This window comes from Coloeus monedula (assembly GCF_965178545.1).
Source record: "Coloeus monedula genome assembly, chromosome: 24".
Classification (NCBI taxonomy): domain Eukaryota; kingdom Metazoa; phylum Chordata; class Aves; order Passeriformes; family Corvidae; genus Coloeus; species Coloeus monedula.
Genome location: NC_138804.1, coordinates 4,523,075 through 4,538,810, shown reverse-complemented (window position 1 = coordinate 4,538,810; position 15,736 = coordinate 4,523,075). Strand labels below are relative to the sequence as shown.

At 41.1% G+C, this 15,736-nt stretch overlaps 1 protein-coding gene across 3 annotated transcripts in view; it reads right to left on the bottom strand.

Moving 5' to 3' along the window:
* Positions 1-15,736, bottom strand: part of KDM1A (lysine demethylase 1A) — a 38,712-nt gene extending 22,976 nt beyond the window's left edge. Inside the window, exons 1-7 of one of the 3 annotated variants that reach the window (XM_082296595.1) lie at positions 15,454-15,736; positions 12,609-12,774; positions 7,724-7,783; positions 3,839-3,972; positions 2,067-2,145; positions 1,045-1,137; positions 205-311 (exon numbers count right to left, since the gene is read on the bottom strand). In XM_082296595.1, the coding sequence (XP_082152721.1) occupies positions 205-311; positions 1,045-1,137; positions 2,067-2,145; positions 3,839-3,972; positions 7,724-7,783; positions 12,609-12,774; positions 15,454-15,735 (921 nt within the window). In that variant the 5' untranslated portion in view covers position 15,736. The remainder of the gene's footprint in view (positions 1-204; positions 312-1,044; positions 1,138-2,066; positions 2,146-3,838; positions 3,973-7,723; positions 7,784-12,608; positions 12,775-15,453) is intronic. The other 2 variants (XM_082296596.1, XM_082296597.1) reach the window with 2 other exon arrangements.

Genomic DNA, 15,736 nt, shown 5'->3' with positions numbered 1-15,736 from the left:
AGCATCACCCAGCTCCCAGCAAGAACAGATCCACTCAGTTCCTTGTGAGACAGGTTCAGTATCAGCAATCCATCCTGACTGCCGGGAACACCACAAACGCTTACCCACCCTGAGCATGCTGCTGGGACACAGCCCTGTTCTAGTACTGAATAGGGTTACTGGTTAAGGTGACATATAGAAGTAAAATAGCACATAAATTCTTACTCTGGCTTCCAGAACTGTGACATCCATTCCAAAACTCTGCAACTGGCGAGCTGCTGCCAACCCAGAGACTCCAGAACCAATAATGATCACCTTTCCTGTCTTCTTGGCTAAGGAAAGAGGAAAATCACCTACAGTGGTCCTTTATATGTGCAGTACTAAATTGCAGTCACGTTAAAGTTGGGTTTAAGAGATACCAAGAACAAAAAGCAGCTTCCTTTTCGTGAGTAGTTCTGACAGAACAAACTCTTTAACAGAAAGAAAACTGAAGTAATTCTGAAAGTAACGCTTGATAGTTTTTCTTAATAAGACACGTACAAGGAAAATACACTAGCAGTACATCTGGAACAAGGAAGAAAACAGGAGAAAAAATGCTTCCAGACAGCTGTCTGAAGAAGAAAGCCATTTATATTAATTACTGTGGACAAAGTATCATAGTTTTATTTTTTTCATCCCAGCAGACTAAAATGTAGAAAGGGTAGAGAAGTTCACTTGCAAACTCAAGAAACACATAAGCATGTAACAAATCTAAGAACAATACTGTGTTTCTGACTTTTGTTATTCAAATGAGGAACCAAGATAACTCATTAAAAAGCGACAGTCTACATTTAGAATTATCTACAGAAGATTTGCCAACGTTTTTCCTCTCAAAGCGATTTATGTAAATACATGGCTTCTCTATGCCAAAATAGAACACATTAACATCAATAGCCAGATAGCTTTCCAGCCTTCTTCCATTTTCTTAGTACTGCAATTCTGAAAAAGAGCACTCAAAAGCTGTCCTAAGAAATCACAGAACAGTAAAACAAAACTTCAATTAGAAACAATGTCCAAGTTCCTTACTTGGAAGGGGCTTCACTCTTTTGTAGATCCCAAAGTTGATCAGCCCATGACGCTCCAGGTAGCTGTGAACCCTATGAACGAGCACTGTGTCACCTAAAAGAATGTGTAAAGTCTCAAAATTATTCTGCATGCTCAGCAGCATATATGTACTGAGGACATATTCACAGCAGCAATCCAGTCAAGTCCCACTAAACACATCCCTTCCTACAGCTCTGCAGCCCTCCTCATCTTCCTGAGGATGCCTGAGGCTAATTTTCTGAAAAACACCCATGCTGTACTGCAGTTTTCAATCCTGCCTGAAAAGCTGTACAGGACATTACATGCTTATAATCTAGTGCAGAAGAACACCTTTCCTGAAACTGACTGCAAAATCCCAAGATCGTGACACAGAACTGTGATGTGATTTGCCAGCATTACGCCAATTCTTACTGTAGTACTGAATTCTCATTTTTCTTTTTAAAAGCACAATAATTCACTATTTTGCAATCCTTGACAGTGTATTTGCATTCATTTCACCACTATTTTTGTCTTCAACTTTTTTTTTTATGGCTCCCCTCCACCTTTTTCCAGGTTATTAGGATCTTGTTTGAGAAGTGTGGAATGGCCTCCATTTGCAAGCAGTAACTCCTCACTCTTTTACTGCCTTCTTGCATCACATCCAGTCGAAGTCTTATGCAACTTCTTAATGCCTCCCAAAAAACATATGATTAATAATGTTTCACAGCTAAAAACCACCAAGAAGCTGTAGCAAACCTTAAAAGCTGCACATGAATTAACCCTACTGTAACAATCCATCTTTTCAGCTGCTTTTATGAATCCTGCTAGTGGTATCTCTTTACCAAACAAATGAACTCTAACAAATCTGAACCATGAATATAATGCAACACCCCAGTCTGTACACGACCACTCATGGTGCTCCACTAACAAAGGACTCATCTGAAGCAGCTTCTCCCCAATCAAAAGTGAAGGAAAAAAGCAATGATACATACAGTACAGTTTTGGCAATGAAAACCTTGACTTACTATTATAAGGTGCTTCTAATTGTTGGATAGTTGCTTCAAACGTCAGCTGAATCTTTGGGTTATCCAACCAGAGCTGCAGCTGTATTTAAACAAACAATACAACACATCATATTAAGCAATACAAAAGAGGTGTTTTCCAGGTGTGTGTTTGCTACCCAATACTGTCAGGAGATGAAATCCCCTAATTAATTAAACTTTGGCAGGACTACCCTAGCCACACTGAACGTTGCCTTCTGGTGTTCCTTAAGGTGTAATACAATCTGTTTGAAATTCTCACACCATTTCAAATAAGTGGAAATGCACCAAGGTAGCACAAAGATGCATGAATCTGGCAACATCAGCCAGCATTGTCTTTTTGTCATCATATTTCATGTTTCCATAAAAGCTACAGCAGTATTTTGTCATGTTACAAGGTTTATTATCTCCAACATTTAATGATCCAATCCATCTTCACCAATATAAGACACTACCATGGACTACACTGGCCACATATACACAAAAAAGCGTATTTACAGGACAGTTACAGTTCAAAAATCAAGCAGGAAGAACTGTCTGTGATATGTTAGTAGGCCAATTCATACTAGAAAAGAACTGTTTTACCAACAGAAGTCCTACTTTCTAGCACAGAGGCAGGAGTTAATAAATAATTTTACTGTTCCATGCCTAGATCTAGGTCATACATAGCATCTCCACACCATTTTACATTCCATAATTAGACATCTATTTGGGTATCTGTCTAGAGTTGCATTACTGAGCTTCACAGTTCCTCACAGATAGCAAATTAAAGTGGAAATCCTACAACTATAATGAATAGGAATGATTAACAAAAAAATTCCTTATAATTTGGGAGGCTATTTGAGGAAAAATGGCTAATTAAGAGGCTGCACACTGCAGTTTGCAGTTCTGCTGAGCACTGGGTTGATATCAGCTGTTCCATAGTCTCTGCTATCCTCGCTGGAAGAGATCCTCTCACAAGCCTTCCTCAAACAGGATTCCTGCTCAGGAACTTGGAGAAGTTCCTCTGTAGTGAATAAGGCCCACAGACCAGCAGTGCTGCTTTTCCCTGCAAATATCTCTCTCCATTAATTTCTTAGTTCCAGTGGAAGGCTTTTCTGCTTCTAACACATTTGTAAAAGGATTACTCACTATTCATTTTGTGCAAATTGTTTTCCAAACTTTTTGGTACAATCTGGCCTGTTTTTACATATCTCATGACTTCCCAAAAGTTGGAACTTGAGTCAAGAGGAAAATTTTACAGGAGTAGCAGAAGTCACGCTCTTAGCATTAAGATAAATTTTTAATAACTTCTTTTAAGTTATTAAGCACTGGGTGTTACCATGGTCAATACCCTGCAATGTTTCTTGATCATCTTTAGTCTGTGAAAAAATGGAGTGGTACCTAAGGTGTTTTGTCCCTTAACTATGGGAACACAGCAATTTTCAAAATATTTCTTGCTTTCCTACTGTTAATTTTTCTAACATGACTTCAGTATTCCAAAATACTCTTTTCAAAATACAGGAGAAAGTCTTGATCCCTGAATATTGTAAATACACTAGAGATTCTTTATGCTGCTCACAGCACTGCTTTGATCGAGAACTGGATAGCACATTTCTTAACAACTTAAGAGCATGACAGGATGCCAGAAATGAAACCTCATTTTCTCAAAAACAAAAATTCCATCAATTGCTAGACATGGTAACTGCCAAAAAGTCTCAGCAAGGTACACAAATTCCCTACCCTTTTTTTCACCAATACTTTTACAACAAACTTACAGTGCGGTTCCTGATGTACAAAAACACCTTCTGAGTCTGCTGTGGCCCACTGATTATATCAGGGAAGCAGGCAGCTTCTTGAGATGTCATACGGTCATGTGGAAGTCTACTCTGGAAAGCTGCACCCTCCACACCTACAATAAAAAGACAAGTAGTCTACAGGCACTGCAAAGGAACACTACCCTTCCTAGCAAGTTCATTCAGCCATGAGACGATATGGTGGTCAATTTCATGTGATGCTTTTATTTAGTCCTTTTATTTACTTCTGCAAGACATACAGGTTTCCAAGCCAACAGTTCTTTGAATTACAAGTATCATCTAGAGATAATGAAAAAGCTACACTACAGGGGAGATAAACAAAAACCCCCAAAAAACAAAGCCTGAAAAATAAGTGGGGCAGGGGCACATATCAATATATTATATAAAACATATATATATATACACACACACACACACGTATATAGTGTCAATAAAACGTAAGTATTTTAGATGTTGTCCTTAATTTGTGGGGTTTCCAGTTTATAACAGAATCGGAAAAACGTTTCAGAACCTGTTCAAAGCCATAATATCTGTAATATATAAGCACAGCGTCTACCATCCCCTCTCACCTGCTTCTCAAAGTTTAATTTGCATAGACCTTCTCCAGCTAGAGGAACCCACCTTAAACTCTCATTTTGCATATTTGATATATTTACAGCAGGCAGTGCAATGAAATACAATCACACTTACGCATTTCTTGTGCTCCCTTCCCAAGTGCTGCCTCCAAACAACAGATTTCTTACTTTTCTTTTTAAATGCTCCATATGTAAAAGACTGACGCTGAACCCATACAGGAGAGGTTTTCTCTATGGAAAGCCTTCATTCATACAGGAACTTGCATTTCTACCAATTCACACACTGGCAGTGATGTAACTACATTTCTGTACCCTGCTTTCCTCAGTCTCTGTACTATAGATAAAGTGACAAACTAAGACACAGCTGCATCAAGTGCTACAGTACAAGTAGAGTGCAGAAAGCAAATCCTGCAGGCATAGCGAGCAAAACGAAGTACTGAGATGTGAAATACAGCAAGAACAATATAAATCTCCCATGTCCTAGAAGTAACTTCGAACAGGACAGAGGACAAGGCATTCAATCTAGAAAGACAGAAGCCAATACATCCCATGGGCAAAAAGCCCCACAAGTAACACAGTGAGGTTAAGATCATTTGCTGAAACTGGAATTGTTCAAAAGATTACAATAAATAGCAAAGTAAATATAAGCTTGCAGTGTGTTACACTAACCAAGACAACCATTTAAGAGTTTGAAGTTCATGTACAGCAGTACATGTCACTGTACCAGACAGAGGAATTCCCTGCTTTTAATTCTGGTGCCACCACACACCCCTTTAACTTCCAAGCATTTTTACTTCCCAAAGGTGCTGAAAAAAATCTAGGAAGGAAATGGTTGTGAAACTAACAAAAAAAACCCCAAACCAAAACCCCCCAAATCAAACCAACCAAAAACACCCCACACAAAAGCCCCAATCAACAAAAAAACCCAGAACGACAAAAGAAGAAAACCTAACCTCAAACAAACAACAAAAAAACAACCAACCAAAAAAAACCCACAACCAAAAATTCATTCACAAGTAAGGATCAAAATATCTGTGATGACTCAAGGTAAAGAAAACTGTCTGTAATCATTTACACAATTTTTACAACATGAATAAATCAGTAATAGAAGCTACAGAGCATTGCAAGCAAAATAAAATTAACCATAGGAGAAGTTGACACACCCACAATGTTTCCTGCACTAATAATTCAGTTGTGGAATAGAAACCCACAGCTCTACTACAACTTTAGTTTCTCCAGCAATAACCATTCCCCAAACCTTCTGCTGTCCCTCCATCTAACATTGGCCCAAGTGTGCCAACATCTGTGTAGGAATGCATATGCTCAGCTAGGAATTCTGTAAAACTGGCCATGGAAATCAAACCAGTTACCAGTTCTCTGATACTTTACTAATGCTAACAATCTTAATTAAGGTTCTAGATCTTCAAGTGCTAGCAAAAAGCTCAGCAGCACAATTTTCAGAGAATAGCTAGTTAAAGACCTGAAACGCTGAACCTGACTCCCTCTTACAGGTTTGTGCTAAAAGAATTGTGCTCCTCCAGGTACCTGCTAAAAAGCCATGTAGTCATCAAATACCAGCAAACTCTCAGATGTGTGGATTTAAGGCAACTCAGCAGTTTATCGAAAAGCTTTGGGATTTATTTCTTCAAACTGAGCAGCCAGAGGACATGGTGCTGCTAACGGTTTTGGAAAGAACTCCCAGGTGGGTTGAGTTGTGGGGGCTTTTAAGGCCATATATCTTTTGTGGCAATACCCAAACTTTAAAACTAGAATGACAGAATAGCTCCAGATGAGCACAGGTATTCAGGAGGAAAGAAAAAAGCTAATAAAACAACCCACAAGAGCATCCAATACAAGAATTTAGAAAAAGCATAGTTATTAATAGCAAAGATACCATTTTTGTTTGACCAACCACTGGAAGATCTTACAAGAACTAGATGTCCTTGCACTTCTGCAACAACACAGCTCAAATGTAAATGGATTTGGATTTCAGGCTGACTAAATCCCATTTCACACCCTTACTGCTTGTATTTCATGAAAGCCACAGATTACAGGGATTATCAGTTCAAAACTACATGGTTCTCCTTGGGGCAGGCAACTGAAGGAATGGTTCTGCCTAGACTGGATTATCAGCTCCTCTTCACACACATTTGTGCACACACACTTGCCCATTTCCTGACATTCACCATTAGCAACTAACTGGCTGAAGTTTTGATTATATCCTTCCCCACAGAAGAAATCCTGAGGGATGCTGCTCATTTAAAGACTTACTAAAACATCTGCAGATGAACACACTGAAAGGTTTCTGGCTGTTGAACTGGACAGTTGTTAGAGAATACTGTCAGCATATAATACAAAACGCAAAATATGCAGAATTTCCAATCAGCCAATGCCTGCCTAAAAATGAAATAGGCAAGGCATCCTTAAGCCCATCAACCATGATAGACAGCAGTTCCATGCAAGTGGTAACATCCATAACAGTATTCGGCTCCCTTACTTACAACAGCAAAGGATGCGCTCTTAGATGAGTATCTTGAAGTTCTATTTGCTTCAAAAAGAGCAACTTGGAGGTACAGAATAGGTTCTGGAGCCTTTGACTCTTTTGTTGAAAACCCTAATCCTGAAGTGAGAGCAAAAGCAGCAGAGTTGGAGGAAGATTTTAAGTAGTACTCCAAGTACTTAAGAGTAAAGACATCAATCCTGTGAACGAAGCAGTGAGTACTGCCAGCAGCAGTACCAAGGCCAAATGGCGAATGCAATTCACAATCCAGTCCACTGAGCAACAGACTGTGAATCTGCCCAGCAGACAACCTCCTGGGCTAAGTGCTGGCACACAGGTCAAACACAAAGCCTTTCAAAAGACAAAAAGAAATGAGCAAAAAGGTACTCCATGCTATGTTTCTTCAGCAGATTATAAAAAAGGGTATACTGTTCTAAAGCCCAGGGCTCAGTGTGTCAATCTAGGTGATACAAACTGGCTAGGTAAGAAACAGCTTTTTTTTAAATTTAGACTCCTCTGAACATGGAGAGGAGTGGAGGGATGAGAGATCGGCCTGAGGCATTTCAACACAGATTAGCTAGTGCCCTTTTCCGCAGTTGTTACAGACCTCAACTGAAATCTGAATAACCCACACTTTTTAAACAGGTGGGTACACAACTCCTGCATCTCTTGCTAAATTCGGGACAACCACACCCATGCGCACTTGCAAGCATCAATCCCTAACTTGGCGGCTCTTGCTACTCAGTGGCAAGCATCAAACGCCACCCTCACCTGATGCTTGGCCGTCTCCATACCCTCCAGAACTGTCGTCTTGAAGTCCTCCTGCTTGCCCTGTGGAAGGAAAGAGGAGAACTCAGGGACCTTACTCCATAAGTTAAACCATACTGGACATAAAGGCTGGGCAGTTGGCGTTTCAGATATTAAATTTCACCAACTAACTAAACCCATTTGCTGAGAATCCCATCTTCTGGAACCTAGGTTCAGGGCACCAAAAAATTACGTTCTAAAGTGTTATCCATGTTACTGGAACGCTTTACATCAGATTTTATGGGAAATAAAGAAGTACACCATATGTAGCATTCCTGGTGGCTAAATACTTATGATCTGGTGGATGGATACCATCAGATTCTATGGATCTTAAACCCTAAGAATTTGATAACCTTGCCTTTGGTGCTCCCAAGTCTCCCCATATCCCAAGGGGACAGTTTAAAGCATTTTGAAAAGCCTCTCATGTTCAAAATAGGAGCGCCTTTTTTTTTTTTTTTTTTTGCCATAAACCCTTCCTTTAAGCTTGATGCTAGAACATTTCTTGAAAGGCTCAGACCACTTACTTTGGCTTCAGTACCCTTGATGCGCCATCAGTGTTCTAACACACTTAAGATTGCCTTTGAAGCCAAATACACGTCATATCATTGATCAGCGATGTGATCAATACCCAGCACTGAAAGACATCAGTCTTTCAACATTCCCAGCGATGGAAATATGAGGAAAGGCTAAGTATTCATCCGAAAGTTCTGAAGAAGTCTCAGAATTACCTTAGCCTGCATGTAAGTCCTAAATAGGACTGCAATACAAGCAGCAACAGAGCACATTGAGAAGAGAGATGAGTACAGCTGCAGTGTCTGTGGAAACAGTGCCATTACACACCTCACACACTGCTCACTTCACAGGAGACACTAGCTCTGAGTTGAGCTCATGAGCAATATTCTTCCACAATCAGAGGTTTGCCTGAAGTCCTGTCACCTGCAGAGCTCAGGAAGCCATGGCACACTTCAGAGATGGCCCAGTGCTGTTCAGCTGGCTCCTGCTATACCAAGGCTCCTTCAAACCGCACACTTCAACAGTCAGCAAGTCCAAACCAACATGCACTGAAACACACTGCAATAGTCACTGGAATGGAACAGTCACTTCCTAGAACACAACTGTTCAGGTGTAATCTCCAAACAGGTAAGAGCAAGGTCTAACCTGAGGCTAAACACACAATTGTTAACACTCTTTAGAGTCTGGGTGGACAGTTTTGCCAGACTGTAATTTAAGGCTCTTAGGGGATACACTAACTGAGAAGAATTTCATCTGAACTACAGATTTAACCCCTAAAGCAAGACATAGAAAGTTAAACAAATGTTTCCATACTATGCTAAATTGGATTAATCTAGAATGTCAAAACACTAAACATCTGCAGATAAAACAAAACAGGAACTGAAAAAGGACAGACATTTTCACTCAGTACAGCAGAGGAGCAATAGTTAGTACTTGTACAAAATCAGTCTGCCAGCAGGGAAGTGAAAAACTCACAGAGAGACTGTGACAAGTAATTGTATTTTGACAGCCCCAAATTATGATTCTGTGAATAAACACATCTGAAGCAGCAAGATAAAATTCTTTAATTGATCTACATTGCAAGTACCTTATATTGCTGGGAACATTTCAAGACCTGCTTCCATTCTGGGAGAGACTAACACCACTGAAACATAAATATTTACACTCAAGCATAGGCCATTAATTTGCAATAAAAGTTTCACCTGTGTCTTCCCCAAGTTAAGAAATTAAGAAGATTCTGACATCAGTCTGTGGTATTCATAATCCCTGAATTAACACTGACAATGAGCAGAGGGGAAAAAAATCGCTCTCGGATTACTTACAGAAAGAAATCTGTATCTTCCTCTTCTCATCACTATTACTGATTGCTTGGACACAATTCTAAATGCTGCTCAGTCTGAGCAGAGAAGTGTGTAAACAAAGCCTGCTAGTGAAGATTGCCTCTCCTTCCCTGAAAGGAAGGTTCTAGTTTTAAAGGAACTAGCAGCAAGCAAACCGCTGATCCATGTTAACATCAAACTATTGCAGCTCAACAGAACATGTGTGAGGAGCAGAATCTGCTCAAAGTCTCAACACAACAGAACAACAGACCATGAGCTGAAGAGCAATCAGGAAGAAGGTCCACAAAGGAATCTACTTCATATAATTATCCACTGTCTCAGAATTAAGAATAGCAGCGCACAAGTATCACAGAGTACTGAACTTATTTAGGAAAACAGACAAGTCAGATAAAATAAAGAGACAAAGCACCACTCAGTTTGACTATTCCCTTTATGTTCATCTTGATCATATTCAGTTCATTGGAAAACTGCACCTAAAAATATAGGATTACCATGAAGTAAGAATACTGACAATACTAAAAGCCCAGGAGCTAGTAAAGAAAATCTTCTGTAGTTCTAAACATGAAAATCTAATTTGGTGAGGAAAAACAAAACAAAGATCCTTAGAGGAAAAAAAAACACAAAAGAAGCAAGCTCTTTGATTCCAAAAGGGATACTGGCAAACAAGAACACAAATGTCATCACTCAGCACCGAAAGGGAGTTTGGAAGCTTTTTGCTATTAGACAGTATTCCTCAACTAAAAAGAGAAGAGATACTCTAAGGAAATTATCTTAACCATTAAATACTGTCACACCTTTTAAAGCTGCTCTGCAATAGCATGCAGTATATCTTGTAAATCTAGACTGTAATAGCCAAACCACTTGGAATTCCCCACAGCTGAACACATGAATGGAACCCACTCAGAGAAAACCACCATTTTGCTGTCACCTGAAGTGTGACACTTAATAATCCCCTTCACTGTAAGCTTTCTGCGGGGACAGGCTAATGAAATACCAGACACTGGCACCAGGACATTTTTAAGTTGCACAATCAGGCTTTTCAATTCAAAAGCTGTAATGCGGCAGCTTTATGCCTCTACTGCAGTACCTCAATTTTTACAGGCTTAAAACACAGAAAGGAATTTTTTAAGGTCTGCAATGAGAATAAATCAACAGAAATACACAAGCTAACTAAAATTTTCCTAGATTTTCAGTATGCAATCCTGCTCTAGTATTACTGTCCAATTTAGTATTTCTTATTGAACACTTTAATTTTTCCTTCAAAGTGACAGAGAGAGAAAAAACCTCAATTATAAACACTGCTTTTATATACAGCAGACTCCATGCCGCCTCCTCCTAAAGGGTAGCTGAATTAGAAGTTTCAATGCACTTTTAACAGCCAGCATAAGATGACCTGATGTTCTTGATGCCTATATTAATAAAGACAAAAACAGAGAGATCCACAAACATATATAGTCTCAGAAACCTTTCAAATTACAGCAAGATTAGCTAGGGAATAACAACTTGAAATTTGTCTTCTTTCTACTTTACTGCTTCACGCATATCACAGAATTTCTAGGAATAGAGAAATTATATGATGACCCAAAATATACCCATTTCTAGGCAGCTAGATACAGCCTGTTTGAAAATTGATTCTATTTAGATGGCTAAAAGATAGTGCTCGCAAAATAACTCTTTAACAGGCTGTGGTGTGTATAGAATAGCATGACTCATCACTGCTGATGTTCCATGTTTCTTCCTTCATGGGATAAAACCTGTTCCACTGTACTTCACTGATTATGCCTCCAGCTGATTTCAATAATCATTCTTAGAGGCACAAAATGGAATCTGAGAGAAATAAAAAATGCATTAATATTAGGTCTCAAGGATTAAACACAATGTCTAAGCTAAATTAAATAGTAAGCTTAAAATATCTGCTTAATTACACCTATTAAAATTCCATTTTTGCTACATCAGCTACAACTGGGGTGGCAGGATTTTTATCACTGCAAGTATTTCAGTCAAGCATATGAGCTATAGTATTCCTCTATCAAGGCAGGAGCCAACAGCTGTAACAAGGAGAGGTTACAATGGCAAATCCTAAGAGATAAAACACACCCATAGCTTTTATTACCTTTTCTGCAACTGAAGGTAGGTATCCCCAAGTTAACATCAGTGCTATGCATACATTCTCAAACCTGCCAGCCAAAAATAAAACTAAGATAACTGAAGACTAAGTGACTCACATAAGTGATGAACCTGCAAAGATTCAACTACTAGATTTCAGCTCTTGTCTAAAACCAACTAGTATACATGTTATCTCATTAAATCTCTTGACTCCGAACTTTGCAAAAGCATGACCTTCTATACAGCTGAGTGATACCCCACCAACAGATCTCACTAATGGTGGTAATTGTAAACACAATGGAGGTAAAGAATAGGGTACTGCTACTACTACATATTTCAAAAGCTGCCTCCTGAACAAGACTAACCAAAAAACTTCTCAATGTAAAGTGAAGCTCTGTCAAAGGTAATAAGGAAAGCACTAAAATTTAAGCAAACCGTATCCAACCAGAACTTAAGATTAGAGTCATAGTTTAAAGCCACAGGAATCACAGTAGATTAATCTGTTCTTCTGCATAACAAACCCCCCATAAACCTAACCTCTTCTTTCTCCAAGGAATGTTCGTACACAAGCAGGTGTGGCAGCAGAGAGCCAGAGAGGCTATTCTGGTCAATAAGCTTCCAAAGACAAGTCAATAAGGATCATGAGAATATAGCACAAGAGGTTTGGCTTCATTTGGAATTAGATTAATGCATATTCCTATCTTTACTGGGCTGTTCTGTGTTTCCCCCTCCTTCCACACACGGGGCCACCAAATAAAACACTGTGGAACAATTATTCAAAATCAGATTGAAACCAGACATGGGATTCATGATGCCACACCCGGCCCTACCTAATTTCTGTTAACAAATCAGGTAAATAGTGTCAGAGGAGAAGGTCCCTCTTCACTCACCAGACGGTTCCTCTGGCTCACTTTCATTCTCTTCTTCTGCAGGAGCCGGTGGAGGTGGTGGGGGTAGTTTTTTCTCTTTCTCAGCTTTAGCATTTCTCTCTTCTTCAGAGTAATACTCATCTTCTGACAGGTTTGCAAGACTCTCATCCATCTCTCTATACTCCACCTGTAAAAAGCACAACAGAACATAAATACACTGAAAATGTCTGTAAGTCATGCTACTAACATTAATGTTGCAAGTAACAAAATTGCTTACAGTTTAAAGAAAAGGCTTGAGTTACCTTATGCTGAGTCTTACCACAGATACCATGTTATAAAATGCAACAAAGCTTAACAAGTTCCAAATGCTTTTGCCTCAACCTAAAAAAAAATAAATCTTCAGCACCCTATAGTAGGAACTTTCTACTCACATCAAGCCCAGTTTATGTGTATTTGTTATATTATCATTTAACTTCTCTGGTTTTCTTCCCTTCCTTCCCTGCCAAACTCAGGGATAACCAGCAGCCTGTATGTCCACTCCATATGTTCAAACTTGAATTTCATCAGCTAAGCAGAGATAACCAGAAGTATACACAAGATTTCCTGTGGAAATCCCACCTGTGTCCTGTATGGTCTCCTGCTTACTGGGAATCTTGCACTGGAACAGAGGCTCACGGCTGCTTCCTCTCCAGAATGGTCAACACAAGAAACATCCCTTTCCCTCATCCTCCCCCAATCTTTATTGCCATATATGTTTTGTTCTGTTCTCCAGTAAAAATAAATAAAATTACCAGCCAAACCCGCACCCGACTCCAATTTAAAGGAACATGGAAACCCCAAGAACTAGCCTGGAAGGGCTGCATCTCATACTGCTTAGCCAATCAAGCTTTAATCCAAAGTAAGAAAGCTTTGTACACTGGTGTTGAATTTCCCCACTGACTGGAAAGGAAAAAAGCACTTCTCAATATGCAGCCATGGGAAAAAGAAAAAGAAAGCAGCTAGTGACCCTCCCACATCCGACAGGTCAGCTTCCCCCAGGAAATGACAAAAACAGCTCTGGATTTCTCACCAAAAGAACAAAAAATCTTTCACAGTCGAAGTTCAGTCACTAAGAAGGGGCAATAATGGGCACAATTCAAAGTAGCTTTGGGAAGCCTGCGTACAGGAAACCCTGGATTCTTCAAGACATTAACATACTCCATGATCTGCTATCTTTTAAATATTTACATTCCACAATCTCCAGCATATTCAGTTTTTCACACTGTTGCACCTCCAGGACCTTCTGTGAACTCCCACTCTGAAGCAAGTAACAGTGACCATTCAGCACATCCATAGATTACCACAGGTATTTGAAGCCACACACACACTACTTCTGTCCACAGGCCCTCTGAAATCTCCCATTCCCTTTGAGCTGCCACAATTTTCAAAGAACAATCAAGTCCAATAAAAAACCCTAAGCTTTTCCCTAGATTTATTTTCAACCTAGATACCCTCCCAAACTAAGTTCACACCACACAAATTCATGGGAAGGTCTCATGCTGGCCTGAATGCTCAAGGGGACAGATGGTGCACAAGAGACAAATGCCCTTTGCAGATAGATACTGTCAGTGCAAAGAAACATCACCAACACACAATCCACATAGAGCACTAATTCCTACTTGTTAACAGACCACTATAAAGCAGGAATGCTGCCTCTGAAGATTACAGAATGGTCTGGACTAGAAGGGACATTCAAACCCATCTTCACCCACCCTGCTATGGGTAGGGACACCTTTCACTAGACCAGGTTGCTCCAAGCCCTGTCCAACATGTCCATGAACACTTCCAGGGATGAGGCAGTCACAGCTTCTCTGAGCAACATGTCCAAGGGCCTCAACACCCTCATTGTAAAAAATGCCTTATGTACAGTCTACATCTACCTTATTTTGATTTACAAGATGCACCACACTGACCTACCCAACAGGTCCTGCGTGTGAAGGACCAGTCCAGTTATCACATCATACAACAGCTCTGAAGAGCCACATTCAATGCCACAAGACAGAACAGTTCCAAAAAGTAATTTTAGCTTCCATGCCAAACACCCCAACCCCGGGCACAGCCAAGATCTTCAATATCTTCTGAAACAAGGTTCCAAGAAAAAGTTTCACGTAAAAAAGGTAATATTCTCATATATTCAGAACAACAGATAAAAATTACATACTACAGACCCAAACTGTTGGAGACCCTTTACAGCCTTCATATTTCATTGCTAAATCTTACCCTTACACAGCCTTGACTTAGCTCTCCAGTGCCAATGGAGGGAAGGTGAGGAACGCTGGACTGGGTGTGGCCATCACCTTCACAGTCGTGCAAAACCAGCATCATCCCATGTACATGAGCCTCGAGAGGCTGCATCCATATATCATAGTAACAGACGAATTTGCTGATAAAATGTAAGCTCATGAGCGCTCCAATACACTACCATGGATTTGGAGTGTTTTTACTGCTCAGTAACGGGTCAGGAACCGTGAAATTCCTGAACAGCTGCAAACACCTCTCCTTTATGACAGGACACGAGTCCTCCCCAGAGCCCGCGAAGGTGAGCTAGGACAACAGGGAATCTTGATCTTAACCTTAAGACAATGTGGCTTCCGGGGCGCCCGCGTGTTCGTCCTTTGCACTCACGACACCGCAGCCCCCGCTCCCAGGCATACTCCCCGCCCCCTTCGGCAGGGCCCGATCCCATGCTGAGCCCCAAGCCCCGGCAGGGCCGGGGCCCGGGACGCCCTGAGGAAGAGCTGGCCCGAACAGGGCCGGGGCCTGCCGATTCAAGCACGTCGCGCACGAGGCGCCAGCGGGGCCCGCAACCAGACCGTCCCAAACCTACTTTGGCTCGCTTGCGGCGGCTGGTCCTGCGGCCCTCGGGGGTCTCGGCGATGCCGGTGGTTTCGGCGCCGGGCGCAGGGGTGGCCCCGGCAGCCGGCGGCTCCGACACACCGCCCGGAGGCGAGGCCCGCGGCGGCTCCTTCTTGCGGGGCGTGCGCTCCGAAGCCCCGCCGCTATCCGAAGAGCCCAGCGCCCCGCCGGCGGCGGGCGGGGGCACCGGCGCCTCTGGCCCGGCCTCGCCGCCCGCCGCCGCCTCCGCGCCCTTCTTGCCGCCCGCCAGCATC